This window comes from Ursus arctos, unplaced genomic scaffold (genome assembly GCF_023065955.2).
Source record: "Ursus arctos isolate Adak ecotype North America unplaced genomic scaffold, UrsArc2.0 scaffold_15, whole genome shotgun sequence".
Classification (NCBI taxonomy): Eukaryota; Metazoa; Chordata; class Mammalia; order Carnivora; family Ursidae; genus Ursus; species Ursus arctos.
Window position 1 is genome coordinate 59755793 of NW_026622819.1, and position 27071 is coordinate 59782863.

Genomic DNA, 27071 nt, shown 5'->3' on the forward strand with positions numbered 1-27071 from the left:
TTCACGTGTAAAATGTGGATAGTTCTGCCTCATAGGGTTGTCATGAGAGTTAAATTAGATGACACACATTAAGAACTTAGTACAAAGTGCCTGGCACATAGGAAGTGCTCCAGAAATATTGGTAATGTCATAGCAGCTAATGCCCATTGAGTTCTGAAACACGTGCCACATTACTGCACTGTGCTTGGCGCTTTTATGTACTAACCTCATTTAGTCCTCCAACCAACCCTGTGATTACCACCAGTTAGCCTCAGGATTCTGAGGCACAGAGATGTGAAGTGGGTTGTCCAGCAGGATTCAAGCAGGGTCGACTCCCAAGCCTGCAATACACCGCCTAGTAGGTGAAGTGGGGTGATGAGCACCTTAAGGGGTGGTGTGTGGAGCACTGGAGAAACAAAGATGGGCAAGCTACATAGCCCTGTGTGTACAACACTACCCAAGGGGCCATATTTGGTTTTTGAGGGAAGACATGGCTCTCAGTGAAGGCTCTGCCACTGTTTCAAGCTGGGTAACTCTGGGGCAGGGATGTTCAATTTTGGTTTGTTTCACTTCGATCTACTTACTCTTAGTCCATCTACTGATCTGTAAAACGGGGGTATTGCCTATTTCAAGTAGGGTTGAAGGATTAAGAGAATTACACAGCTAGGCATTCAGGTCTTCATAATTTATGCTTGCTGATGTGAACAAAAGTACATGGGGTGGGAGCAAGAGGGGGTAAGCATTCTAAGAAAAGGGAACAGCCCATTCCAAAGCTACAGATCCAAAAAGAGCTTGAGGAATCCAGGAGAGGGATGGGGTGAGGTGGCTGATGGCCTTGAAGAACAGCTAAGAAACTTGGACTATTTAATAATAAAAATAAAACAAAAGAGCCACCATTTGTTGAGGGTCGGCTCTTCATTATTTCCATCAAAACTACTCTAGCGAGGTAGATTTAATAAATCCAACTGTACACAAAAGGAAACTGCCAGGAGCCGTAGAAGAGGTACAGGCAGGAAGGGGACTTCATCAGTTGTGATTTTAGAACCCTTGGACCATGTGTTGAACTGACACGGAGTGCTCTAAGAGACCTGCCTTGAATTCCATGCATTTAAAGTAGTAATAACATTTTTCATTTTTTCATTTGCTCTACAATTTATATTCACTGTACAACATATGAAAAATATAAGAAAATTTAAACACATACAAAAAAATCTTAACTCCACCTTCCAGAAACATCCCAGTTGATACTTTCCTTCCCGTCTCTTTTTCCCCTCTATGCAAAAAATATGTAGTCATTAGAATGGGCTCTTAGATAGTAGATGGGGGAAAGCCACTGCTGAAACGCCTATGATACTCCTTCTCTTCTTCCTCTTTGTTTTGTTAGGACCACACCAAGAGGCGAGGCTGAGCCCACCCGAGTTTTCAGCGAAGTCCCCAGGCCTTACCGCCTCTACCCTCGCTGGCCTCAGGCCGGTCTCTAGAGGGCGCTGCCGAAAGACCGGGCACGGAAGGAACGTGACGCGGAAACGCGCTCAAATTTGGGCACCGCCGCTGCCCGTAGCCGGCGTCCTCAACATGGCGGCTCCCCAAGATGTCCACGTCCGTATCTGTAACCAAGAGATTGTCAAATTCGACCTGGAGGTGAAGGCGCTTATCCAGGTACTAATTCCCGGGACTCCTGCCGGGCTCCAGCAGCCCTAATCCCAGGCTCCGCTGGCCTCCTGTGAGCTCGGCGGTCTCACTCCGAGGCTTTCCCCACTTGGTCAAGTCTCTGAGGTCGTTGGTCCCGCCCCATGGCCGGCTACCCGGTTGTGGTCCCCCTTTGGTCCCGTCTCCTTGACCGTTGGCCCTGGTTCTCCATCCACTTGCTGTTGTCTAGCCCTCTTCTGGACACTTCCATGTTCCCTGGTCCTAGACCAGGCTTACCCTTTGTGGCCCCCGTTGGCCCCTCCCCCACACACTTCTCGACTGGGACCACCACGCAACATACCTGTCACTGTGGTTCGCCCCCCCTTCTGACACCGCCCTCCCCATCATTTGGTGGCGTCCTGGGGGCCATTAGCCCCTCCCCCTCCTGGCCAGCTGAGCTGGGTGCGGTGTCCCGTGATACCAAAGGCCGCCTGACGCGGGAGGCACCCGGTGAAATGAACTTAACCTAGACTGTAGTTGTGACTTTGTCAATAAGGAAATCGGGTAAAGTGCCAAGGCCTGAATCAGAAGGCAGATGGTGGCAAAACTGCGACCGGACGGGGAAAGTCAGCCTAGAAAAGGGACCTAGCGAGTATCTACAACTTCGTTTAACAGATGGGGTAATTGAGATGCTTTGCCTTAAGCCATTTAAGGGTAGAAGGCAGCAGAGCAATAACCAATTGGCATAGGCAAGAGTTAGGAATGTAGAAATAGTTCCTTGAATTTAGCAAAACAAAACAAAACACAACAACAACCCAGGAGTTTTTTTTTTTTTTTTAAAGATTTTATTTATTTATTTGACACAGACAGCCAGTGAGAGAGGGAACACAGGCAGGGGGAGCAGGAGAGGAAGAAGCAGGCTCCCAACGGAGGAGCCTGCTGTGGGGCTCGATCCCAGGACTCTGAGCCAAAGGCAGACGCTTAATGACTGAGCCAACCAGGTGCCCCAACCCAGGAGTTTTAAACCTTGGTTTTAGGCAAGTCACTTCCCTTTCCAACAAATGTTACCAAACATGAGATGTAGACTCAGAATTTGCAACCAGCTGTGGTAAAAAAGTGAAAGAAGGTAGGATTCCCCGTGGAAACTAGATGCAGAATAAACCAAAGTAGTGCCTTATCGTGGTGCAAGGAAGTGTGATTTAACGAGTAAGCCAGAGAACAAATGAGGAAACTTGATGCAATCATTTAAACTTCTTCAACTTCGCTTCTTCTCCGTACACATTGCAAAACTTCTGGGATGAGTCTAGAAAAGTAAATTTAGGATTCATACAAATACAATTGCCTTTTCACATAATCTAAGTTGCTTAAGTCCCCTTTTGTACTCTAATATTTGGGTTCTGGATTCTCATTACTGCTAATGAGAAAGATTGATTTTACCTAGATTTACTGTGCTCTTACTGTGTTCCAGCTCCTCTGCAGCATGCTTTATGTACATATATGGTCTGTGTGGTAGGCAGTGTGATGAGGAAACTGAGGCACAGAGAACTCAAGTGACTTTTTGTTACACAGCCAATAAATTGCTACAGCCAGAATTTGAAACCACATACTCTGGCTCTAGGGCCTGCTCTAAAACCTGACCCCAGTAATTTTGAATGTCCAGAAACAAATTCTAAATCAATCCTTGGACATGTCTGCCAATACTGTGATTTATAATAGATGGTTTGTAAAATCAGGTTGAAGTTAACCTTGTCCTATGATGCCAGGAATTGAGCATCCTGATTTTCAAGTTGGAAAGATCTAAAGTTAAAAGTATCACTTTTGGATGTCCATTCTTGTAGGACATACGAGCTGCTTTAAGCCTTTTTATACTAACCCGGTGGCGTTTTGTTAAACTTTAGAAACTAATAAGTAAAGACACTGTGTTTCTTTTTATGCTTTTATATTACCTGCTCAAAATTAAAGAGGTGTGAGAGAAATGTAAATGATAATGTTTTTGCCTGTGTTGCAGAGGTAAGCAGCAAAGATCAGGACAAATTACAGTCAGTAGGCCAGCCTTAGTTGTGGTCTGAGCCAACTCTCTCACTGTACAGATGGTATCATTTCATTTCATTGCCTCGAGAAAGGCCTCTTCACCTTTTCAATGTCTCCTAGGATATTCGAGATTGTTCAGGACCATTAAGTGCACTTACTGAACTGAATACTAAAGTGAAAGAGAAGTTTCAGCATTTGCGACGCAGAATACAGGTGAGTAGCTGCAGAGCTGAGATGTGGAGATTGGGTAACAATGAGGAGGCTCCGTCCTGGGAATCACCTCTGCTTGAGAGCTGTCCAGGTTCTTTAGTAAAAATTTGGACAGTGACGATAACTGTACTACCGTGTTCTCAAGGTAAAAGTGAGGAATTTTTGAATGCATCGCAGTGTCTCCTGGGGTTCTTTTCATGCTGCGCTTTGCCTAGCTGCTTCCTTCCTGTTTCTGAGGTCTCCAGTCACTTCATATGCACATATAGCACTCCTGAATCCAGCTAAGGTATATATGCTATCTCGAAAACCACTGGAGTGGGAAGTACCCATTTGCATAGACTGTTTCTGCTGCTGTGCCCTAGTGAGAATAAGGTGGGTGCATGGATCTGCCCATCCCTGAGTGGGTCTTGGGGCACCTGGTATCACTGCTCGTGGTACTGGTATTTAAAGACCTGTGCTTTTCCTGTGACGTGGCCCCAAATGCCAGCCAACAACTTTTGTTGTTTAACAGAAGACAGTCTGTTTCAAAGCTGGAAGAAAAACTGGCCATTCGGAAATAGTATGTTTGGGTCCTGTGTGTTGCCTTCCTAAGGGATTTTCAAGGCAATTGTGAAAATAAGTAGTTTTTGTCCTAAGAGTTCACTTTAGAATTTTAACAATGTCACTGAACCTAGGTGATCTTTTTGCCTCCATCTCTAGCCCTGATTTAATCATTTAATTTTTTATTTTTGAAAGGCTGTTACTTTCATATGTTTTATATATATGAATGTAGGCATGTGAATATGGGCACAGAGTGAAACCTTCAAATTGTTTGCTACCAGTCGATAATGAAATAGGTACAGGGATTGAGAGTGAACATTTAGACATGTAGCAATTTGATATTTCCATTATTTCTCAAAGCGGAACCAGGGGGTTCCTATTTAGTCATTTTTTATTCCCTTTTCATTCCAGGTGTGCCCTAGATTACAGGAGTGAATCTCCCATTCCAGGGCAGCCATGCATTGCTCAAGGGCTGACCACTCTGGTTCTTAGTTCCCTTCTGTCCTTGGGGCCCTGGGGATTATCCTTACTTTCTTGCAAGTCAGCTATATATTTAGAAGGATGTTTGTTCTGTGTTACCTGGCATTCCCAAGTGTTCTCTTTTAGGAGGGTTTTCAAGTGCTATTGTATAGCCTGCCTAGAAAGAGAAGTGCTCTTTGGTTTTTATATTGGCTTTTAAAATCATTTTAATATAGAACTCTTTTCCCCCAAAGGAGCTTGAGCAGTCAGCTAAAGAGCAAGACAAAGAGTCAGAGAAGCAAGTTCTGCTCCAGGAAGTGGAGAATCACAAAAAGCAGTTGCTCAGGTAGGTGGGGCCCGTTCTGTGTCACTTGCTCCCGGGACGCTTGTGCAAGGTTTGCCTCACAAACCTGGCTTAATGATGTAATTGTGTCATTTATACACGGACTGAATGTCCTCTCTAGAGCAGTAGTTCTCAGAGCAGGGGCCAGCAGGGGTTGTTGGTGGGTCAAATTGTGTATAGTTTACAAAAGCCTATTTACCATTATACTGTATTTTATATTTTTAAGACAAAACCAAAAAAGTGGTTGCTTTTGTAATACAGGGTCCTTTTTCTTTAAGGATAATTGCTACCAGAGAAAGTCCTACTTAAGACGGACCAAAATTTAGAAAGCTTTGAATGGGACTTACCTTAAAAATGAAACCCAAAAAAATGTGAATAAGGTTAAGCTATGTTAAATAAAATGGCGGTTATCGTTGTAGCTGTGTGCTAACCTTTGATTATGTGATTGAGGTATGTGCTATTTCTGGGTATTGAGTTGGAGGACTTTCCAACAAAATTGTCTGATGGCATGAAACAGTACCGTCCCTTCAATTTGACTTTTGTACCGTAATCATAAAGAGGGTTGTTTTGGCAAAAATCTTTAAGGGCTCCATCAGCTTTCCCAATCCTCTGGTAGCCAGGTCATTCTCTTTTGAAGCCCCTGCTCAGTCATCCTTCTAAGTGTTCCCTTCATCCTTAGTAATTGCTCTAGCTCTGCCAGACCTATATTTGTCCATGGTTTTGCTTCTGATTTGAATAATTCTCCGGCATCATCCTTGCTGACAGCAGCTGTGTTTATAACACCCAGCAACAGGAAGAGACTGACAAAGACGTGGGCATGGTAGAGGATAGAGTAAGTAGGGAGGGATGTGTGAGTGGCAACCAGTGTTAAAGTGCGTGGCTCAGTCGTAATACTTTGTGTCATGATGGTGTTTGATTTCCCTCGGCCACCAAGGATACTCAGATTATAAACACTGAGTCAAGAGGACCCCTTGTATAAAGTATAGTAAGTTACACCAGATAAGTTGGGCTTACCATGGGTTGAAAGTTGAGAATGACCATTCATGATGTGGAGTTACAGGGGAGAGAGAGAAAGCAGTAAATGGATGCTTTGGCAGCTGTGTGTGAAAACTGGTTGTGCTTGCCTGGGTTATCATGCTTATCACACTGTACAGCAGATACTTGTTTGCTTGTCTTTCTCGCCAGTAAATGTGAGCCCCTTGAGGGCAGCCACTGTGACTCCCTCATCTCTGTGTTACAAGGCCCAGCAGAACCCCCTTCCTAAGAGTTCAAAAATGTAATTGATTCTTTTTACGTATCAGGTGTGAAATGGCATAGCAGGTGCTGTTCCAGTGGCAGAGAGCTCGTTTGAATGTTTTAAGCTCCGAGGTGCTCTTAGAAAAACACCCCGTCATTTCCCTTGCCCTGTGTTTGACTGTAAATATCTCAGGGGTTAGCGCAATTGATATGAACCAGCTGCCTAAGAGTTCTAGTGCTTGAGTTTGATTCTCCAGGGGCCCAATTAACATTTTTATAGTCCATCCACAAAGGCTGCACTGCTAGCCCCAGGGAGCTGTTCACCAAATTTGAGTTGTCTCCTGTAAGGGGGATCAGGTAAAGAATGTAAATAAGTCCCATCAAACTGGGCCTGCTAATACATTGTGTGTATCTTGTTCATGGTTGTTCTGGGTGTGTAAAGAACAGCAAATCCTACAGAAATATTGAGCAAAAGCAAAGTGCTGAATCACTGTCCTGTACACCTGAAACTAAAGACACTCTATGTGAGCTAACTGGAATTTAAATAAAAACTTAGGGGCACCTGGCTCACGGCTCAGTTGGTTGAGTCACCAACTCTTGATTTCGGCTCAGGTCATGATCTCAGAGTCCTGGGATCGAGCCCTGTGTCAGGCTCTGCACTGAGCATGGAGCCTGCTTGGGATTTTCTCTCCCTCTCTCTCCCTCTGCCTCTCCCTCTGCTCTTGCAGTTTCTGTCTCTCTATGATTTTTCTACCTATCATAATACCTATTGATTGGCTAATGGGCCAGAAGCTGTTGTTCTAGGTACTGGTGATCCAAAGATGAGTAAGACTTGGTTCTCAAGAAATGGAACCAACCAGCGCACCAGGCAGAGAGCATTAAAATGTTAGCGATGACTTGACAGAACAGGGCCTCGTGCGCCTAAGGCTAGTTTGAAGTCTGAAGCCATTGCTGGCTGTAAACACAGGAAAGGGACAGCCACAGGCAGTAGGATGGTAGGAGAACGTCCCAGAGGCGCCTCCAGGGTCCAGACCAGAGATGCTGTGGCCTGAGCTAGAGGAGTTGCTGGGGCAACCAAGAGGAGGAAATGGCGGGAGGTGCAGATGGACTCTGTGGACCACTTCTGGGTGGCCTTTCCTGTCACTCCTTTGCCAGAAGGAGGAACTGCTGTGACTTGATCTGACTGACAGAAACTCATGCATGACCCTTCTGATTCCAGCAATCAGACCTCATGGAGGAAGGCTAATCTTACTTGCAAAATTGCTATCGACAATCTAGAGAAAGCAGAACTTCTCCAGGGAGGAGACCTCTTAAGGCAAAGGTATCTGTCTTTTTGTCTTTCTGGGCCCTGATGATAGAACAGATAGCAGTTGGCAAGGTGCAAAACCCTCGTAGGGAACCCCTTCTTGTTTTCAATGTAAAACTGGTACTTAATTTTATCATATAGGCAATATTTTTTGAAGTATGAAAGAAATACATGCTTATTTGTAATAAACTGGTAAAATAAAAACATCAATGACAAAATGAAACCATACTGTCATTGTGTTGCACGCGTTTTGATAAATTGCCTCCCACCATTTTTTTTTACGAAGTCAGAATCATACCATATATAAAACTTAGTGCCCTGCTCTTCTTCACATGGTATTATAGCACAAAGCCTTGCTTGCTGTTCTAGAAAACTCTGCCAACAAAGTCTTAAGAGTACATAGTATCCCCTTGTATTAGCTGATTCCGTTTGTGTGTGTTTACATTTCTAGTTTGTCAGTAATGTAAATAATACACAAGGCCATATCTTAGGACATAAGGCTTTGTCCACATTTTGGATATGTCCTTTGGAGAGATTCCCAGGGATGAGATTATTGGACCAAAGGCATAAATGTTCCTAAGGCTCCTAATACTCCTAACACGTATTGCCAAATTGCTTTACAGAAGGTAGCACCAGTTTGCGTTCCTGCTAGCAGTCTTCAGGAGTGTGGTGTCAGCATGCCCCTGCTGGTGTTGACTGTGATCATCGATATTTAAATATATGTTATTTTGATGGATAAAAAAATGGAATCTCATTTGAAGATGGGGTTTTCTTACACCCAGGCTTTTGCTGACATTCCTCCTCCCACTCCGGACTTTTAGGAAAACCACCAAAGAGAGCCTGGCCCAGACCTCCAGTGGCATCACGGAGAGCCTCATGGGGATCAGCAGGATGATGTCCCAGCAGGTCCAGCAGAGTGAGGAAGCCATGCAGACGCTAGGTAAAGCCGGACCTGGAGTTAGAAGCTTCTCCCAGACACTCCAGCTCCAGAGCCCTTGCCCTGGCACCTGCCACCAGGCTCTTCCACCTTTGCCCCCTATCCCCACCCTCACCCCCAAGCTTAATGACTTGCGTGTCTTCTCACTTCTTCGACAGTGTGGTGTTGCCCAGAGTGCGGCGTGTTGCTCTCACCTCTCTTTTGGATTTTTGTGCTTGTACTAGAAGATCTGCACGGCCTGTCGAAGTGTTTCTCCGGCAGAAGCACTCCCGGGGTCTTACGTGAAAAGCAGAAATCCCCAGGCCTTTTCCTGGAGACTGGGTTCCCGCAGGGCTGGGGAAGGGGCCTGAGAGTCTGTTTTTTTTCTCTGGAGTTCTGTGCACCCATGGCCAGGCAAGTTGGGGAATCATTGCTTGGGAAGATGTTTAGTGTATCGGCTGCTGGCTAGTCTGCTAGGGCCTCAGCTTACAATTATACCGTCCAGTGTTATTTTTACCGTGAACTCCTTTTAAAAGATACAATCAGAGGCCACAAAAGAAGCTGCTCGAGCATCTGGTTCTCTCCAGCAGCTTTCCTATGGTGTCTGCCTTTTAATGCGGAAGAGAATTGGCCCTCTTCAGGGTCCTCTGTATTGGAAAACAGAAGGAGAGAGTTTGCTGTTTGAGACAGTTTTGGAAGATCTCACAAAGAGACAAAAGCAGAGAGCATGGTACGCAGTTGTCAGCTTATGGCCAATCTGGTTTCAGCTCCACCCTTCCTGGGCCTCCGTCTGGATTATTTCAAAGCAAATCACAGACATCATCTATAAATATCTCAATATGTCTCTCTAAAAGATAAGAGACTCTTGAAACAAAAAACAAACAAAACCAAACCACAATACCATTATCCCCTTAAAAAGTATCTATAATTTTGAGCCACTTCTTTTACAGTGTGCTATTCAAACAGGAGGAAGGAAAAGGAAAGCAAGCAACTTGTCCCCAAGGTCAGTCCCTGTGTTTGAAACTTATCTGGGCATTTAGGCTCAGGACCAGCCAGTCACCTTCGCTACATGCGTGCTGGGGGTGGGTCTTAGTCCTTGGGAGAGGCCTGGGAGAATGTGCAAAATAGCAGGCCACCTGGCCTTTGAATGGAGGGCTTTTCTGCTTTGATGCAGGTGACAGACACCCCCCTCACCCCACACACACATATCAAAAATAGATGATACAGTTAAGTGGTGAGAAGGGTGCACAGATGCTGATGGCTTCTGGGGTGTTGAGGGCTGTTCTTTTTTTTTTTTAAGATTTTATTTATTTATTTGACAGAGATAGAGACAGCCAGCAAGAGAGGGAACACAAGCAGGGGGGGTGGGAGAGGAAGAAGCAGGCTCATAGCGGAGGAGCCTGATGTGGGGCTCGATCCCAGAACGCGGGGATCACGCCCTGAGCCGAAGGCAGACGCTTAACCGCTGTGCCACCCAGGCGCCCCGAGGGCTGTTCTTAGGGCCCATTTTGTAAGAGAGAAAACTGTTGAAGAAAGAAGAATGCAATTCTTAGTCCTTTTCCTTACAACTCACAAATTCAGCTTGATTTAAGAGCCTATTAGGACTACAGTTTTTTAAAAAAAAACATATTGGGGATATAATTTCTGGAATTTGCTGCAACTGGGTGGGGTAGTATGGGGACAGGAGTGCCAGGGGGTTGGTGGTTCTTGGGTATGGGTGATGGGCACAGGGCATTTCATGATACTGTTCTGTCTCCTTCGGTGATGCTTTAAAATTCTCTGTAATAGGAAGTTGAAAAAGGCCTATTAGATTGTTTTGAACAGGCTCTTACTTAGGTTTTTGGGATGGCAGTAGGCATATGGAGAAAGGGCCCAGAGGGTTTTTGTTATCCGAGTGTTTATTTTTCCCTTTCATCTGCCTTTATATAAATGCTGCTCTGTTTCCTCTGGTAATTTCTTTTACTTACTGACTTTTAATTTTGTGAAAAGGTAAAACGCATTACCTGGTTAAGAAAAAAACCTCTAGGCCTGCATCGTCCAATAGAAATATAATGTGAGCCACATATTTAACTTTAAATTTTCCAGTCGGGCACATTAAAAAAGGTAAAATGAAACCTATGAATTTATTGAACCCTTTACATATGAAATGCTACCATTTCAGTATGTAATTAATGTGAAAAACTATTGAGCTATCTTACCTTCCTTTTTCTCACACTAAGTCTTTGAAATCGTGTGTACTTTACACCTAGGGATATCTCGGTTTGGTTTGGCCACATACACGTGCTCAAGTGCCACCTGTGTCTCGGGGCTGCCATCTTGGACTGCACAGCCCTGGGCAGTACAAGAGAGGAATCAAAAGATAGCTCTCTCCTCTGACCTCCCCCTGACCCCTGGCCATCAGGTCTCCTCCCTAAGGATAACTGCTGTTACCAGTTGCTCTTATATCCCTCTGAGACCCTCCAAGCACATATAGCACAAGCAAATTAAATATTGTTTATTCTTCTCTTTTACGTAAATGGAAATTTTCACATATGCTCTTTCACACCTCACTTTTCCACTTAACAGCATATTTTATTCTGTGGATGTTCTGATGATGTTAGGCTTTGGGAGAGGATCTTGCCAGGTACACCTTCTTACCCAAGTGTCAGGCTCAGATACCCATACTCCGAAGTATATTTGACTCCTGGGCACAGTGAGCCTTAAGGCACATGTACCTCCCCTTAGATTTCATACAGTGGCCAGAGCATAGGCGTGACGTCTTTAAAACTACAGCAGTGTCCCAGGACTGAAGCACTGATATGTGTGGGGGCTGGTGGCAGGGCCCAGCCCAACTTGTTAGGGTCCCACCAAGAGCAGATCTGACTCTCAGGGGTCCTGGCAGGGTGCACCTCAGGTGGAAAGCCTTGGGTAACTCCTAGCGTCTGCCCCCAAAAGACCGCATAGTGCCTGGCCACAGTCACCTGGGTTTGTTTTGGGGCTGGTGGTTCTCACCAGCACCTGCTTTGGAAAACTGAGATTAATGGGCAGGAAAGGGAAAGGAACTCTATTCTTTTTTCGTTGGTGATGTTCACATTGGAGAACGCCTAGTTGTGGCCCTGTGACATTGTATATAAACAAACCACATCACTCAGAGCTGGATGGGACCTAGGGAGGTGCTTTCCTTAAAATACCCTTGTTCCGTGGTCCTCTGGATCGTCTCTGCTCACATCTTTGCTTACGGCTGACGGGAACTTGCTACAGAGTGCAGTGTTATTTGCTGGTAACCCAGCCAGCAGAGCAACGTCTTTGGATTTGGTGCTCTTCAGTCTCTGAGTCAGGCTCCCTCCCTCTTTTGTTTCAGCCAATTCTTCCCGGACTATCCTGGATGCAAATGAAGAGTTTAAGTCCATGTCAGGGACCATCCAGTTGGGACGGAAGCTTATCACAAAATATAATCGCCGAGAGCTGACGGACAAGCTTCTCATTTTCCTTGCCCTGGCCCTTTTCCTTGCTACGGTCCTCTATATTGTAAAAAAGCGGCTCTTTCCGTTTTTGTAAGATCTGGAATTACCAGCTTTTGCCCTTTAAGCTCCAGTGCCAGGATCCGGCCATGCTCCTGAGCTCTGGCCCAGGCCGCCAAACCAATGCACACCTCTGCAGCCTGCTCCAGTTGCTCAGCGGGTGGACTGCGGACACAGCCCCCCAGCTTTCTGCAGGCAGCTGGTTGGCCTGTAAAGGACCAGTAGAGCAAGGGGAGGGAGGCCTGTCATCGAGACACCTACACGACACAGGGACTCCAGGAGCTATCGCACAGTGCGTGTGGCTGTCACATGGGGCACGCAGAGGCCAGCCTTCAGAATTGGATCCTCCTCTCTCTCCTTCCCCTGCTGTAGCCTTAATGCCAGATCTGGTGGAAGGAAGAGAGAAGTGGGGAGAAGAAGGATAAGGAGAACTTATGTCCATTCCTTGAATAAACTTGACTATATTTAATAGAATGAAATGCATGTGGATTTATAAGGTATCCTTCTAGGAATCTGTGTCCTGTTTTTGATGTCCAGGTTTCTAGGACATGAACTTAGATCATTTATTTGTTCCTTCAACAAAGGAGTATTAAGCAACAGCCACATGCTGTTGCATTATAGACACTGCCGACCGTTACAAATGCTTGGTAAAGCAGCTGTGGTTCCTCCCTCAGGGAGCAAGAAGAACAAGATCTCGTAGGCTCTAAAAAAGCAAGTTACAAAAAGCCCCCACTGGAGGTGGCTGACACTACATCTGAAAAGGCTCAGGCAGACATCCCTCTCCTGCTATGTACAGTGGTGGGCCTGGCCTGGGGGTGTGCCGTGTCTTGGGGGCTGGCCCGTGTCTTTCTCTTTGAGGTCCAGAACTAAATATAACCATGAGAGCGGGGCTAGTGATAAGCTGAGGCCTGTCTGGGCCTGAGTTCTGGGGGGTAGTAGGGCTCGGGCTGGGAGATGTTAGTGTCTCCTTGTGCTATAGGCCTGGCTGGCCTCACACATGAAATCCCAGCCTCCCCACTATTTATAGCTCCAGAGGCCCTAGAAGGTGTAATGTGGAGGCAGAGGGGAAAGTGGAAAAAACATGGACTCTGAACCTCGGTTTTGAGTCTTGGCTCTACTATTAAAGGACCATATGACCATGGGCAAGTTACCTTTTGTCACTAAGCCTCAGTTTCCCCACCTGTAAAGTGGGGGTGGTAGTCCATGTAGACATTTGTAGAGTCAATATGAGAATCAAACAAGAATGTAAAGTAACAAGTGCAGCTTCTGTCTGACTGGACAGTGGGCTTCCCAAATGGGGCCACCTCCAGGACGCTGGGCCTCAGTGAAAACTGGCCTGGGCGCCAGAAGTTCTGTTTAGATCTCCTCGAGCACAGGGAGGGTGTCAGCAGTTAAGGCTTCAGTTAGGAAGTGCCAGATTGTCACAGGACCAAGTGTGTAAGAGATTGGCTGCACACCTCAGACTGACTAATGGGCATGTTCTAAGTTAAAAGTGTGTGTGTGCAGACACACACACACTTCTATATATATCATTCTTAAACAATTTCTGGCCTCAGAAGACAGTGCAAAATGTGCATGCATGTGTCTTATTTATAGTCAAATTAAAGCTGAGAATAAAGCACAGATGGGAAATTCCCACTCAGATTCCAGCTGTAAGTGCAGCAGATGGATGTTATCAATTTAGGATTTTCTTGTCTTAACATTTTTCTTTACTACTTCCCACTAATTGTCAACATCCTCCTTACAATATGGGAATGTGTGGGCTCTGTACTCCTTAAAAAATCTCCCTTTGACTTTATTCTTCTTTGACTTGCTTCCTTCTGCAAATAGGTTGAACTTGAAATGTCATCAATAGCATTATATCTTGCGACCCCAATCAGCCAGCCACCAGGATTCAAAATCATCGCCAAGTTGGCTGGCTGGGCAGAAAGCAGCCATCGCCACGTTCGACCATGAGGGGGCAGTGTTCACATTTGCTCTGTGGTCTTGCTGTGTTCAGGACTCTCCATCAGTCCATGTGGAATGCGCTTATGGATTTTTTTTTTTTTCAGATACCAGACTTAGAAAAAAAAAAGCCATACAAATGTACAAAGTTTACAGTTTTAGAAGATGTTTCATAAATGGTATCAATTTTTACTGTTACCAGTAAGGCAAACTTGTATTCTACCTTTTGCTTGGATGATGGTCAGGGAGTTAAAGGGATAGAGCACCTGTCAAGAGGGCATCCATTCAGGTATTTACTGAGCACCTGCTCTGTACCAGGCACTGCGTTAGGTACAGTCAGTGACAAAAACAAAGATTCCCTGTCGTCATGGAACTTACAGTATGTGGGGGAGCATGGGCAGATGATAAACAATTAAGATACTAAATAAATTATTCGTTCTCTTAGAAAATAAGTGCTTTAGGGAAAAGTGAAGCCAGCTAACGGAAACCTGGAATGTAGGTGCGGGCATAGGTTTGCAGTATCAAGTAGGGTGGTCAGAGCTGGCCTCGTTGAGGAGGTAAGATCTGAGCAACGGCTTGTTGGGGAGGGAGACACCTTAGCCATGTGGACTGCTGAGGGCGGAGGGTTCCACACGGAGCCAGCTGGAGCTAGCACAAAGGCCTACGGTGGGACCATCTGCGATACTGTGATTTATCATCAGAAATACAGATTTGGTGTGTCCGGTCCCGGCACAGAGCTGCTAAAGCCCTTGGACTTTGGTGCAATGAGAGTGATAAAGGTTTCTTTTATTATCTTCTTGAGGTGACTTGGAAAGCACTAAGGTTGGGGCTGGTTGCCAGTGGGCTCAGAGGAAGGGAGAGGGGCTGGAGATTGAGTTCAGTCACCAGTGGCCAGCGATTTAATCAGTCGTGCTTGTGTCATGAAGTCTCCACAAAAACCTGAAAGGACTGGGTTCAGAGATCTTCTGGGTTGGTGAGCATGTGGAGATGGAGGGAGGGGGGCACACCTGGAGAGGGCATGGAAGCTGTGCGTCCTTTCCTCATGCCTTGCCCCGACATCTCTTCCTTCTGGCTGTTCCTGAGTTATAGCCTCTTGTAATAAACGGGTAATCTAGTAAGTAAAATGTTTCCTTCATTTCTGTGAACCTCTCTAGTGAATTAGTGAAACCCATGGAGGAGGTGATCATGGGAACCTCCCATCTATGGCCTGTTGGTCAGAAGCACCCATGACAACCTAGACTTGTGATGGGCAGCTGAAGGGGGGGTGAGGTTGCAGTTTTGTGGGACTGAGCCCCTAACCTGTGGGATCTGATGACCAGGTAGGTAGTGCTCGAATTGAGTTGAATTATAGGACACCCTGCTGGAATTGCTTGTTGTGGGGAAACCCCACCCATCAGAAGTGTATCCGTGCGTGCACCGGAGCATGACTGCTGGGGGAATAGCAAGGAAGCCAGTGTGGCTAGAGCAGAGTGTGAGGAGTGGTAGAGAAGAAGCACAGGGGAGCAGACAGAGTGGGAACAAAATCATGAAAAGCCTTGTAGGTCACTGGAATGATTGAGCTTGTACTTTGAGGGACATGGGGAGCCATTGAAGCAGACGAGTGACTTGATATGACCTACGCGTTGATAACAAAGTGAACGAGACAAGTGCAGAGCAGGGTGGCCAGCTGCGAGGACCGTTGCAGATGTCCAGGTGGCAGATGATGGTGGCTTGTGCCTGGTGAGAAGCAGTCATATTCTGGCTATATTTTGAAGATAGAATCAATAGGATAAGGTTTCTCGAAGGCCTGGATCTCATTTTTGAAGGAGTGAGAGCCAAAACTATGAAATTCCTTTTTTAAAAATGTCCTTTTATTTTTAAGTAATCTGTACACCCAACATGGGGCTTGAACTCACAACCCTGAGATCAAGAGTCACATGCTCTACCAAGTGAGCCAGCCAGGTGCCCCAAAACTATGGAATTCTTGGCCTAAGTAACTGAAGGAGGAAAAGGTCAGGAGTTGGGTTTTGGACATGTTGGGCTTGAGATGTCTGTTAGACCCCCTAGTCAAGATGCCAGGTACACACGTGGTTATGTGTGAGTCTGGGGTTCGGGAGAGCAGTCAGGGCTCGTGGTATAAATTTGGAAGAGGGCACATAGATAGGATTTAAAGCCATGAGGTTGGATGAGATCGCCCAGAGATATGAGTATAGATAAAGAAGAAATAACGGCAAAAAAGAGGAACCAGCACATGAGACTGAGGAGGAATGCCCGGAGACAGAGGAGCCACTCTTACCGGTTAGACTTCTTAGGGAGTCTGTTCTTTTACTCCCCAAAACAGGAGACTTCCTGATCTACAACAACCTATATCGTCTTCATCATCATTGTCACTGTCATCATCATCGAAAGCGTCTACTGTCTGTTGAGTTCCGCTGCGTGTTAGATGCCTGAGGACTGCACGTAAATGTGTGCCCCCCCCCTTGCCTTTAAGGACACCACAGAATGACAGTGGTGCCTGTGCACTGGCTGCCATAGGGACATGTGGAGGGAGGGCGCATTGGCCTGCGACAGGACGTGGAAGGAGGTGCCTTCCCCCTTGAGCCACTGCTCGGTCTTCTCCCCTTTACGGCTCAACTCCTGTGACACAGTCTGTCTCCTCACCTCCCACTCCCCGGCCCACTGCTGCTTTCTGCTGTCGTCACTCCTATAAACAAGCCTCCCCGGGGTCACCAGTTCCCTCCAGGCTGTTCATCTGAAGGATGTGTGCCCCCCCCCACCTCATCCTTAGCAGTTGTCCACCATGGTGGGCATTGGTTCCTGCCAGAGACCTCCTGCTTCTGTGATTCCACACTCTCGGTTTTCCTCTTGTTCTCTGGCAACTCCTGCTCACTCTTCTGCCTTCATCTCTTCAGCCTGAAGTGCTGGCTTACTAGAGCTTCTTCCCTCTTCTCCTTCTATGTGTTCTCTCACAGGCAAGGTCATCCTTATCCCCCCAGTTTAACAGTCATCCCGAGCATCCCTGTCAGTAATTTCCAAGTTCTGTCTCCATTACAGACTCTCCGATGAGCTCCAGATCTCTGTCAGCTCCGCCTTCTATCATCTCGGTTCAGCTGTCCTGTTTCTGAGACTCCTCCGCTTGGGGAGGGACCTCTCTCTCCCAGGCACTGGCCCGGCTCTTCTCCAGCCTCCCTGACTTCCCTGACACACCTCCCATTTCCCCTCCCAGGCTTCCTTTTCCCTTCACCAAGCCCATCTGCTTCACACCTCTTGCCACCAGCCCAAGAGATGAGACTTCATTCAAAGGTCAATATTGTCCTGGAGGAGGCAGATATATTGTGTTAGTGGATTTAGGAGGTCAGAAGACTCTGCTAGAGGCAATTTGGCAGGGTGACCCAATTTGGATATTTTTCTAAGGAAAATAAGATGGTAGTAAAATGTAAAAGAAATTCCTTGACTAATGGTGGTCTCCCCCTGGGGCCCTGCCTGAGGGTTTGCCCAAGCTGTGTTTCTTCCCTAAACAAGGGCAGAATAAAAATAGCTGGGGGCTAATCTAAGAGATACCAGCCAGGAGTCTCAGCAGTTGTCAGGAATGAAGGGCTGCAGGCTGGGGTGAGGGGAGGGGTGGGTGTTATCTACCCCCCCAACCCCCCTCCACCCCAGTCCCCAACAGCAGAGCCCCAGGGCTCGTGGTACAGGTCAACTTGCATTTTCAATGGCCCTACAGCGCACAGGGCCCCAAATCTGCCCTTTGGTGACAGAGGGACCTGGGTTCTAATTGTAGTCTTCCTGGCCATACGCCCCTGGGGAGGGATCGCCCCTCTGTTGTTTCCTCATCTGGAACACTGGGATACCTAATAACATTGACTTCTTAGGGGTGCTGGGAGATTAAAAGACAAAAGTCACCCAAGAACTCACAGAGTGGAGCTCACACAGTCATCCGGTTGGCCACTGCATTCGTTCCCAGAAGAACGTGGCGTGACCTCATTCCCCTTTCTTTTTGAAGCTTTGTTTTTGGGGGAAATGGTGGTTAGGTGAGGAGGATGCTGGGGTTGGCACGGAATCAGGCCCAAGGATGGAGCAGAGTTTCTTGAATGGCAGAGAGCTGAGTGGGACAGAGCAGGCGGTGGCAAACTGGCCGTCTTTCTCAAAACCTCCAAAAAAAAAAAAAAAAGTCAGTGGGTAGAATTAGCTCAATGTCAAATGTTCTGTTTATTATTATTAAATCTTTGCTCTTCTCCCCCCGCAATCTTATTCACTGGCAAAGAGTGCTCCTGGATAAAATAAATCCATAAAGTAGTAAATGAACATGGACTGGAAAATGAAGAAATGGTCAATCAGGTTGAATCTGACAGCTTAACTGGTATGAACAACAGGAGGGCTCCTGACAGAAACGTCGGTTTCTAAGAAAGGAGTTCTTAGTTTGCAGATGGCTCTGCCGTTGCATTCTCTGCCACTACCTGAACAGGTTTGCAGACCAGTGGATTCAGGGACCGAGGGGAGCTCCTGGCTGCCTTGCGGAAATGACCTCAACCCGCTCCACCCCCAGTCCGTTCCAGAATCGTACTGTGTGCTTCAGCTGCGCTCTGTGCTGGGCACTCGGGACAGAAGAATGAGACTCCACCAGCCTCGCGGAGCCCACAGCCTGTCGGAGACAGAGCTGGAGCTAGATAGTTACCCCAGAAGGTGGTAAGTGTCCTAAAGGGAGCCACAGGGGCCCTGGGAGCACAAAGTGACAACTCCTTTAGACTGCTTAGAAGCAGCAGATGGCGGTCAAGATAAAATGAATAATAAGCAATTATAATGAGGTCCAAAAGCAGTGCTTGGTGAGGTGTTCAGTAGGTGATGATGTTAATAAGTGTACTGAGTGCTTACTAGGTGCCAGGCACTGTGCATTATTTCACTTAATCCAGGATTCTGCCAAGAGTTCGTGTTCTTACAGCCGAGGCAACTGAGACCCAGAGAGGTCCAGAAACATACTCAAGGTCACACAGCTAGTAACTGGAGGAACTAGGGTTCAAACCCAGACGGCCAGGCTCAAGAGTCTCTGGACTTCTCCCAACAGTAGGAATGAGAGGCCGACAAAGTTCTGGGGGCAGAGGCCCATCGATGCAGACCCTGCCCAGCAACCATAATGATGTAAAGGGGAGGGGAGGGATGGAGGAGTGGAGGGTGCAGGGTTCGCAGATCCCTGCTGAGCCTGGTCAGCACTGGAGGTTCAGGAACGGAACAGTCACGCCAGCAAAAGAAAGAATTCACTGGCTCCCGTAATGGTAAGTGGCTTTAGACACACAGCTGGATCCAGGTGCGCTAACAAAGATGTTAGAAACTCGTCTCCTTTGGTCTCTTCCCCTATTTCCCTCCACTTGGCTTTCTTCTGAGGTGGACTCTGACCAGGTGGCAGGTTTCCCCCTTCCTCCATGGGCAGCTTCAGACTTATATCCACTTAGCTCAGAGTCCCTGAAGAAAGAGCCTTTTCCTTAAGAGTTCCTGAAAATCCCTCGGTGGGTCCCTGCACGAGTTCCTGTGGCCAGGAGCCCAGGATGTCCTGACTGGTGAGGCCCTGGGCCCACGGCCAGCATGGGTGTGGAGTCCGCCCCGCTTGGACCAACCACAGAGTGGAAGGTGGGAGGGGGTGGTTCCTGCGAAGAAATAAGAGCAGTTGGGAGGCCTTTTTGCCAGTACAGTGGTGTTCGTGCCGCAGGACGTGTGGGGGCTGAGGCTTATGTCCTTTGTACGAAGGAGCATACTTTTACCAGTGGATTCTTTTATTAGGAAAGCAATATCTGTTCATTGCAGGGAAATTAGAAAACATGTTTAAGCCACACAAACTCCTTCTTCCAAAGATGTGAATTTATAATCCCGTCTAGAGAGAATTGCCGGAAACATTTGGGAGTGGATGCTGTATTTTTTTTCTTTCTTCTTTTCTACCTTCAACATATATGGGGTCATGTTGTGTACCCTGGTTTGTTTGTTTACTTTTAAAAAATAGATCAAGATATAATTTATAATAAACTGCACATAAACTGTACAATTTGATGATGTTTGTCATGGGTACCACTGCAATCAAGGTAATGAGCATATCCATTACCCCCCAGAATGTTCTGGTGACCCTTGGTAATCTTTAGTACGTGTGCTGCCGATGTGAGCACATGCCCCGTTGTAATCTGTTTGCCGCCACTGCTCCCCCGCTTTCTCCAGATGACCACTGATCTGCTTTCTATCACTACAGACTAGATCGTACTTTTCACCACTTTATACAAATGGATCATACATGTACTGTTTTGGGGATGTGGCTTTTGTCACTCAGTGTAATTATTGGCCTTTTACCTCAGGATAATTATTTTGAAGTTCATTTGTGTTGTTGAATGTGTCGATAGTTCCTTTTTGTTGTTGAGTACTATTCTATGATATGGACTTTGTTTATCCGAACTGGATAATGGGCTTGCACAGCCATGTCCATAGCAGCATTATTCCCAGTAGCCTAAAGGTGGAAATAACCCAAGTGTCCCATCAGTGGATGAATGGATAAACAAAATGTGGTTATACATACAGTGGAATATTACTAAGCCTTAAAAAGGAATGAAATTCTGCGACACGCTCCATGGATGCCATACTTTGACGACATGACACTGAGTGAAATAAGCCAGACATGAGAGGACAAGTACTGTATGATCTCACTTATACGGGGTACCTTTCGTAGTCAGATTCATAGAGACAGAGTAGAAGGGTGCTGCTGTTGGGGGAGGGAGAAGAGACAATGGGGAGTTACAGTTTAATGTTTCATGAGGACAGAGTTTCCATTTAGGGTGATTCAGTTTAGGAAAAGGTCTGGAGATGGTTGGTGGTGGTGATCGTACAGTAGTGTCAATGTGCTTAATGCCACTGACTTGTATACTCAAAAAGGGTTAAAATGATAAATTTTGTCTTATGTATGTTTTACCACAAAGAAATTGTTTTAAAGGAGAGGGTGGATTTCCCGGTCTCCCCCTGGAGCGGCTCCAGATCTGAAGGAGAGCTGTCAGAGCCTGGGCAGCTCTGGGACCGCGTCCTGACAAGCCCTGACTCCTGCACTCGTGGTCCCAGCACCGTGCCCCTGCTACCTCCTGTCTCTGCTCCTCTCTGGAAGGCTTCATTCGGCCTCTCAGCCTCTTCCCCTCAGCAGGACACGTGACCACTCCCTCCTCTGGGATTTAGGAAGCCAGAATTTACCCACATTTAGTAAGAAAGATACTAAGGAAGGGTCCATGGAACGCAGACACCAGAAACCTCAAAGTCATGTTCAAAACTCCCTTTTTCATCTCCATATTGTCACCTCCAAGGGTGTGGCCATTCTTTTCCAAAGTGAACTTCCCTTTGGCTCTCCCTTTTCCTACTGCCGCAATTGGACTTGGGCTGGCCTATTGCAGTAACTTTTTTTTTGAAGGGGGTGAGGGCAGAGGGAGAGAGAATCTTAAGCAGGCTCCATGCTAGTGCAGAACCTGACCTGGGGTTTGATCTTGATCTCTCGACCCTGAGATCACGACCTGAGCTGAAATCAAGAGGCAGATGCTTAACCAACTGAGCCACCAAGGTGCCCCACGCAATAACTTTCTGAATGGTCTCCCTACCCTAGGCTCTGAGGAATGCGCTTATTTAAGGTGAAGAAACTTACTACATCTCAAGAATGTGAGGGTGAATGGAGAGGAAGGTAGGCAAGGTCATGGAGGAAGTGAGGGGAGAGGGTTCACCTTGGGAAGGGGGTTCAGGTTCCACTGTAAGAACATTTCGAGAGAGTGTGTGTATGTGTGGAGACATCTGCTGTCTCTGGTTTCTCTTTCATGACGGTTCATGGTGGGGTTAGGGGTGCTGAGAAGATGGACAAGACGGACTCGTGGAGTGGTGGGTAGGATGGCTGGTAATGCTGGAGCATTATGGAGGTTCTGGGAACTTTAGTTCAGGAAACCACTGTGCAATCACTTTAAAAGATGTTTGCAAATTTCTTGACATTCTTCCCATCAAACGGTATAGTCTAAGTCCTCTCCCCTTGAATATGGGCTGACTTTCATGACATGCTTCTAATAACAGACTGCAGTGGAGGTGACGCTGTGTGACATCTGAGACTAGATCATAAGACAATGTAGCATCCATCTGGCTCTCTCTTGGGACACTCAACCTTAGAACCCAGCCACCGTGCTATGAAGATGCCCAGGCCAAACAGGAAGGCCACTTGCTAGTGTGGGAGCCCAGCTGAGGTCACTGCTGACAGCCAGCATCAAACACCAGGCATGTGAATGATGAGGACTTCAAACTGCTCCAGCACCAGCCACCATCTGACTGCAACTGCATGAACATGAGAGGCCCCAAGGAGGAAACGTCCAGCTGAAGCCCACGGACCCCCAGAACCATGAGACAAAGTAACAATGGGTGAGGGTTTTGCGCCACTGTCTGGGGTGATCTGTTACGCAGCCGTAGTAGCTGGAGCATGCAGCCAGACTGTCCTCAGAACGTCAGTTCCTGTGGTTGACATTGTCCTTATTGAAGGGACATTCATTTTTTCATGGTAAAGTGATTCATTCGATGGTAAAAGCAATACAGGGTCATGTGAGAAAATTTGGAAAACACTGACAAATTCAAAGAAGAAAAAATTACCTGAAAACCTACTACCCAAGAGAATCCCTAGCACATAACAGGCACTCAATAAATATTTACTGAGGAAGTGAATGAACCTGATGACTTGCCCCCCGCCCCCGACCTCCATTTTGGGGCATTTAGGTTGTTTGCCATTTTTTGGAATGGTAGGTTTTTGACTTCTGGAGTTTACTGTGCCAAGCAAGATGGAAGCAGGGCAAGGTGAATCGGTTGGGCAAGCCATTCTAAGGTTTGCAACCTTAACATTTGTCTTTCCCAGGTAGAAAAACATTTCCTGGAGCTTTCAGCTTCCTCTCTTCTGGGGCGTTGACTCACCCCAGCTCAGAAAAGAGATCGCAAACATCTTCCTTCTGGAAAATGGATTTACATAGGAAGGTGAGCTTTCAGGGATAATATTTATATCCATCTTTCAGCCATGCTGCTCATGTTACTCAGCGTCATGCTGACTTCAAACACTTCTCTCCAGCAAGTATAGACATTGCCATCAGCTATTCTCAGGAACAAATGTGGTCATGTAATCCCAGGGCCTACAAAGAATGTGGCAGCAACTGAAACCAAATTATTTAACCATTTTCTGAACCAAAAACTGGAAAGCAAATAGCAGAGGTACTTTTGAGCAGATAATATTAGTGACCCAGAATTTTATCAATCCTCTGACCAAAATACATCCAGTTCCTTCTGACTTGAAAGAGTCCACTCCCAAGGTTAATGTTTTTCCTTATATATTTTAACACACTCAACATTGCTTTCTTCCCTAGTGTCTTGCAGTGATGTAACTGGTAGAAACAGAGCAGAGTTTAAGGGGGAGGCCTCCCCGGTTAAGCAGGCCTTACCTCCCTCCTTTCTTTAGGGATGGGAAGTAGGTATAGCTAAGCACAGATGCGGTTATTTGGTTGTGGTAGGAAATCATCTGGGAGTAGGACCCATACTCTTTCCCTTGGGCAGGGAAAGGATGTCCCTCTCCTCCAGCCTCAAGGTTGAGAGGCAGATTCCCCATGGTAGGCATCTGCTCTGTTTGTCCTACATCTATTCCGCTTCATCTGGGAATACCCCACCTCTGCCAGTTTTTCTTTGGGGGACCACCATTCCCCACTTTCAGTCCACATGGTTAGAGTGGAGCTCACCCAACCCTTGATACCAGGGTTGGAGATGTGACCTGGACAATCAGGGTCAGGTTAGCTCAGTGATTGGCTCATATAACCAAAGCCAGGCCACCGAGCATCAGTCCTGGAATGTTTGCTGGAATTCTCCAGAAAGAAACGTTCTCTTTTTCTGGATTGCTAAGCTCATAGGAAGGGACCCTGGAACTACGATCTTGGGGGGAGCCTGTCTAAAAGAGAGCTGAGAGACAGAGGGGCAGAGAGACAGCATCCTCCTGACATAATGTAAGCCCCGGGATCCAGCTATGCCTGAAGCCAGCTGTAGCTCTGGTCTTCCTATTTAGGTCATCCAAAAATTAACTTATATTACTTTGGGTTCTGTCACTTGCAACACAAAGGGTTCTTACTCATACAGCCCCTGTGTATTGGACGAGGGAGAAATTAAAGAGGGAGGGAACTGGCAAGCAAGCCCCCTTCCCAAAAAGGCTTCTAGACAAGGGCCCTCCACTTCAGTATGGCCTAAAGCATAATAGTTTTTGTCCAGACTTTTTCCTACAAAGGCCCCAGACCCCATTGGCCTTGTGGTTTACTTTGACCACCAGTTGTTCAGTTGACTGTGAACTGGTCTTAACCCAGAGATGGGATGTTAATTGCCCCAAAGTCTGGGATTTGGCCCTTGTTGACGTTAAGCTGACCCTTGGCTTACCACAGGTTTTTGTTCCAAGACCAGGCGCTACTTAACCACAGAGATGAGTATGGGATGTCTGCTTAAATCTGACCACTGACCAAGAATAAAGAAACTGGGTGTCAAAAGCTTTACCATCCCCAGTGTGTTCCCTATTTAGGTTGCAACCTCGTCACCATCACGCAGCTTCCCTACCCTGTCACTGGCCCCCAGTGCCCAAGCCAGAAACTCAACTTTCTTCCCATCTCCTTTGTCTTATCTCTTCTGATTGGTCACGAGCCCCCCTCCACTTCCACAGAAATACCTGATATGAAGATATGTGACCGGATTCAAAATCTGAATAATTTCCTATAATTGCCAAATGAAAGAAAAGAGAGGTTCTTTATTTTTTTTTATTATGTTAGTCATACAGTACTTCATTAGTTTTTGATGCAATGTTCCATGCTTCATTGTTTGTGTATAACACCCAGTGCTCATTGCAATAGTGCCCTCCTTAATACCCATCACAGGGGTAACCTATCCCCCCAACCCCCTCCTCTCTGAAGCCCTGTTTGTTTCCCGGAGTCCATAGTCTCTCATGGCTTGTCTCCCCCTCTGATTCCCCCCACCCCACCTTCATTTTTCCCTTCCTTCTCCTAATGTCCTCCATGCTATCCCTTATGTTCCACATATAAGTGAAATCATATGATAATTGTCTTTTTCTGGTTGATTTACTTCACTTAGCATAATCCCCTCCCATTCCATCCATGTCAATGCAAATGATGGGTATTCATTCTTTCTGATGGCTGAGGAATATTACATCATATATATGGACCATATCTTCTTTATCCATTTGTCTGTTGAAGGGCATCTCAACTCGTTCCACAGTTTGACTATTGTGGATATTGCTGCTATGAAAATTGGGGTACACGTGCCCCTTCTTTTCACTGCATCTGTATCTTTGGGGTAAATACCCGGTAGTGTAATTGCTGGGTCATAGGGTAGCTCTATTTTTAACTTTCTGAGGAACCTCCATACTATTTTCCAAAGTGGCTGTACCAACTTACATTCCCACCAACAGTATAGGAGGGTTCCCCTTTCTCTACATCCTCGCCAACATTTGTTGTTTCCTGCCTTATTAATTTTTGCCATTCTAACTGGTGTAAGGTGGCATCTCAAGGTGGTTTTGATTTGAATTTCCCTGATGGCTAATGATGTTGAACATTTTTTCATGTGTCTGTTAGCCATTCGTATGTCTTCTTTGGAGAAGTGTCTGTTCATGTCTTCTGCCCATTTTTTGATTTGATTATTTGTTTTGAGTTTGAGAAGTTCTTTATAGATCTTAATACCAGCCCTTTATCTGCAATGTCAGTTGCAAATATCTTCTCCCATTTTCGTGGGTTGCCTCGAAAAGAGAGGCTCTTTAAATGTAGTTTTGACCATTGTAAATCTTTTGAGATGGAAAGACAAAATTTTCTAAGCCTTTTTTTTTTAACTGCATATATTGTGAAAGCAAAACCTCTTGGCAGTGCTTTGACTCTCAAGAATTGGACGCACTCGTCAGTAAAGCAGGGATTGCAGGCGGCCATGGGCCTGAAGCCTGACATGAAAGTTACATTCATGGAAGGAAATTCTCAGTCAGATTTTGGACAGTATCTCATTCTAGTTTCCTGTTAAGTAAGTTTCCTCCTCTTCATAATTTATTTTTAAATCAGAGTTACAGCGTATGAAAGTGTGGTGAATTTTTTCACGAAGCCCCAGAGAGAGAGGTCTGAAACCCCTCTTGTCTGCTGCAGCTGCCGTAGCAACATTACCATCTTGGTAAAACTACTTCCTCCCCTTTGGTGTGTCTGATGTATCTCTTTAAAAAATCTGACAACTAGGAATCCAGAAGCTCGGATCATCCTTATTGCCATCATCTTTCTAATCCAGACCCAGCACATTCTTTGCATTTTCTCCACTGTACCCACCTCAGGATCCTCCTGAAAGCCCGCAGCTAGCCCACTGGGAGAGTGAAAAGCAAAACCATGTCAACCACGGAGTTTAATGTCGTTGCATGTGGAATGGAGGTGCAATGCCTGTCTCTTCTCTACTTTTCAAATTGGTAAGAATAGTCTGATTATCTCTTGAATCAAACTGACATATAGATATTCTCTTATATGCAAATTCTATATGGAAGAAGCCCCATTTCCAAAACCCGTGTGAGAACAAGATGATTTCCCTTTAGAAAAGTGACTGCATGGCACGTGAGAACACAAAACCTGAAGTCTTTGCAGATTGTAACTCCATGGCAGATGTGTGCCAGATCACAGAGGAGCTTAAAACCACATGTTCACTTGGGCATTTAGCCCAGAAAAATGGAAGTCGACATCCTCACAGAAACCCATAGACGAGCGTTCAGAGTGGCTTTAATAGCCCCAAACCAGAAACAACTTAAATGTCCTCCAATGGGTGAATGGTTAATCAAATTCTAGTACACCCTTACAGTAGAGCACTACTCAGCAACACCAGGGTTCACACCATCCATCTGTGCAACAACCCCGGGCGGCTGTCATGGGAATGATGCTTCGTGAAGAAAGCCAGTCTCAAAGGTCTGCATGCCCTGTG

General features: G+C 46.2%; 1 protein-coding gene across 4 annotated transcripts; it reads left to right on the forward strand.

The window, feature by feature from the left end:
- The first annotated feature begins 1520 nt into the window (after positions 1-1520).
- Positions 1521-18377, forward strand: BNIP1 (BCL2 interacting protein 1). Of its 4 annotated transcripts, XM_057312332.1 has the most exons (7): positions 1522-1638; positions 3760-3852; positions 5103-5194; positions 7647-7748; positions 8555-8673; positions 8829-9063; positions 11990-15217. In XM_057312332.1, exons 1-7 carry the CDS (start codon positions 1555-1557, stop codon positions 12021-12023), a joined length of 759 nt encoding a protein of 252 aa, XP_057168315.1. In that variant the 5' UTR covers positions 1522-1554; the 3' UTR covers positions 12024-15217. The 4 variants fall into 4 exon arrangements, with proteins under 4 accessions (XP_044244516.1, XP_057168315.1, XP_026366774.1 ...); XM_044388581.3 differs by having other exon boundaries at positions 1521-1638; positions 8829-15217; XM_026510989.4 differs by lacking the exons at positions 8829-9063; positions 11990-15217 and adding an exon at positions 16414-18377.
- The last annotated feature ends 8694 nt before the right edge of the window (positions 18378-27071 follow it).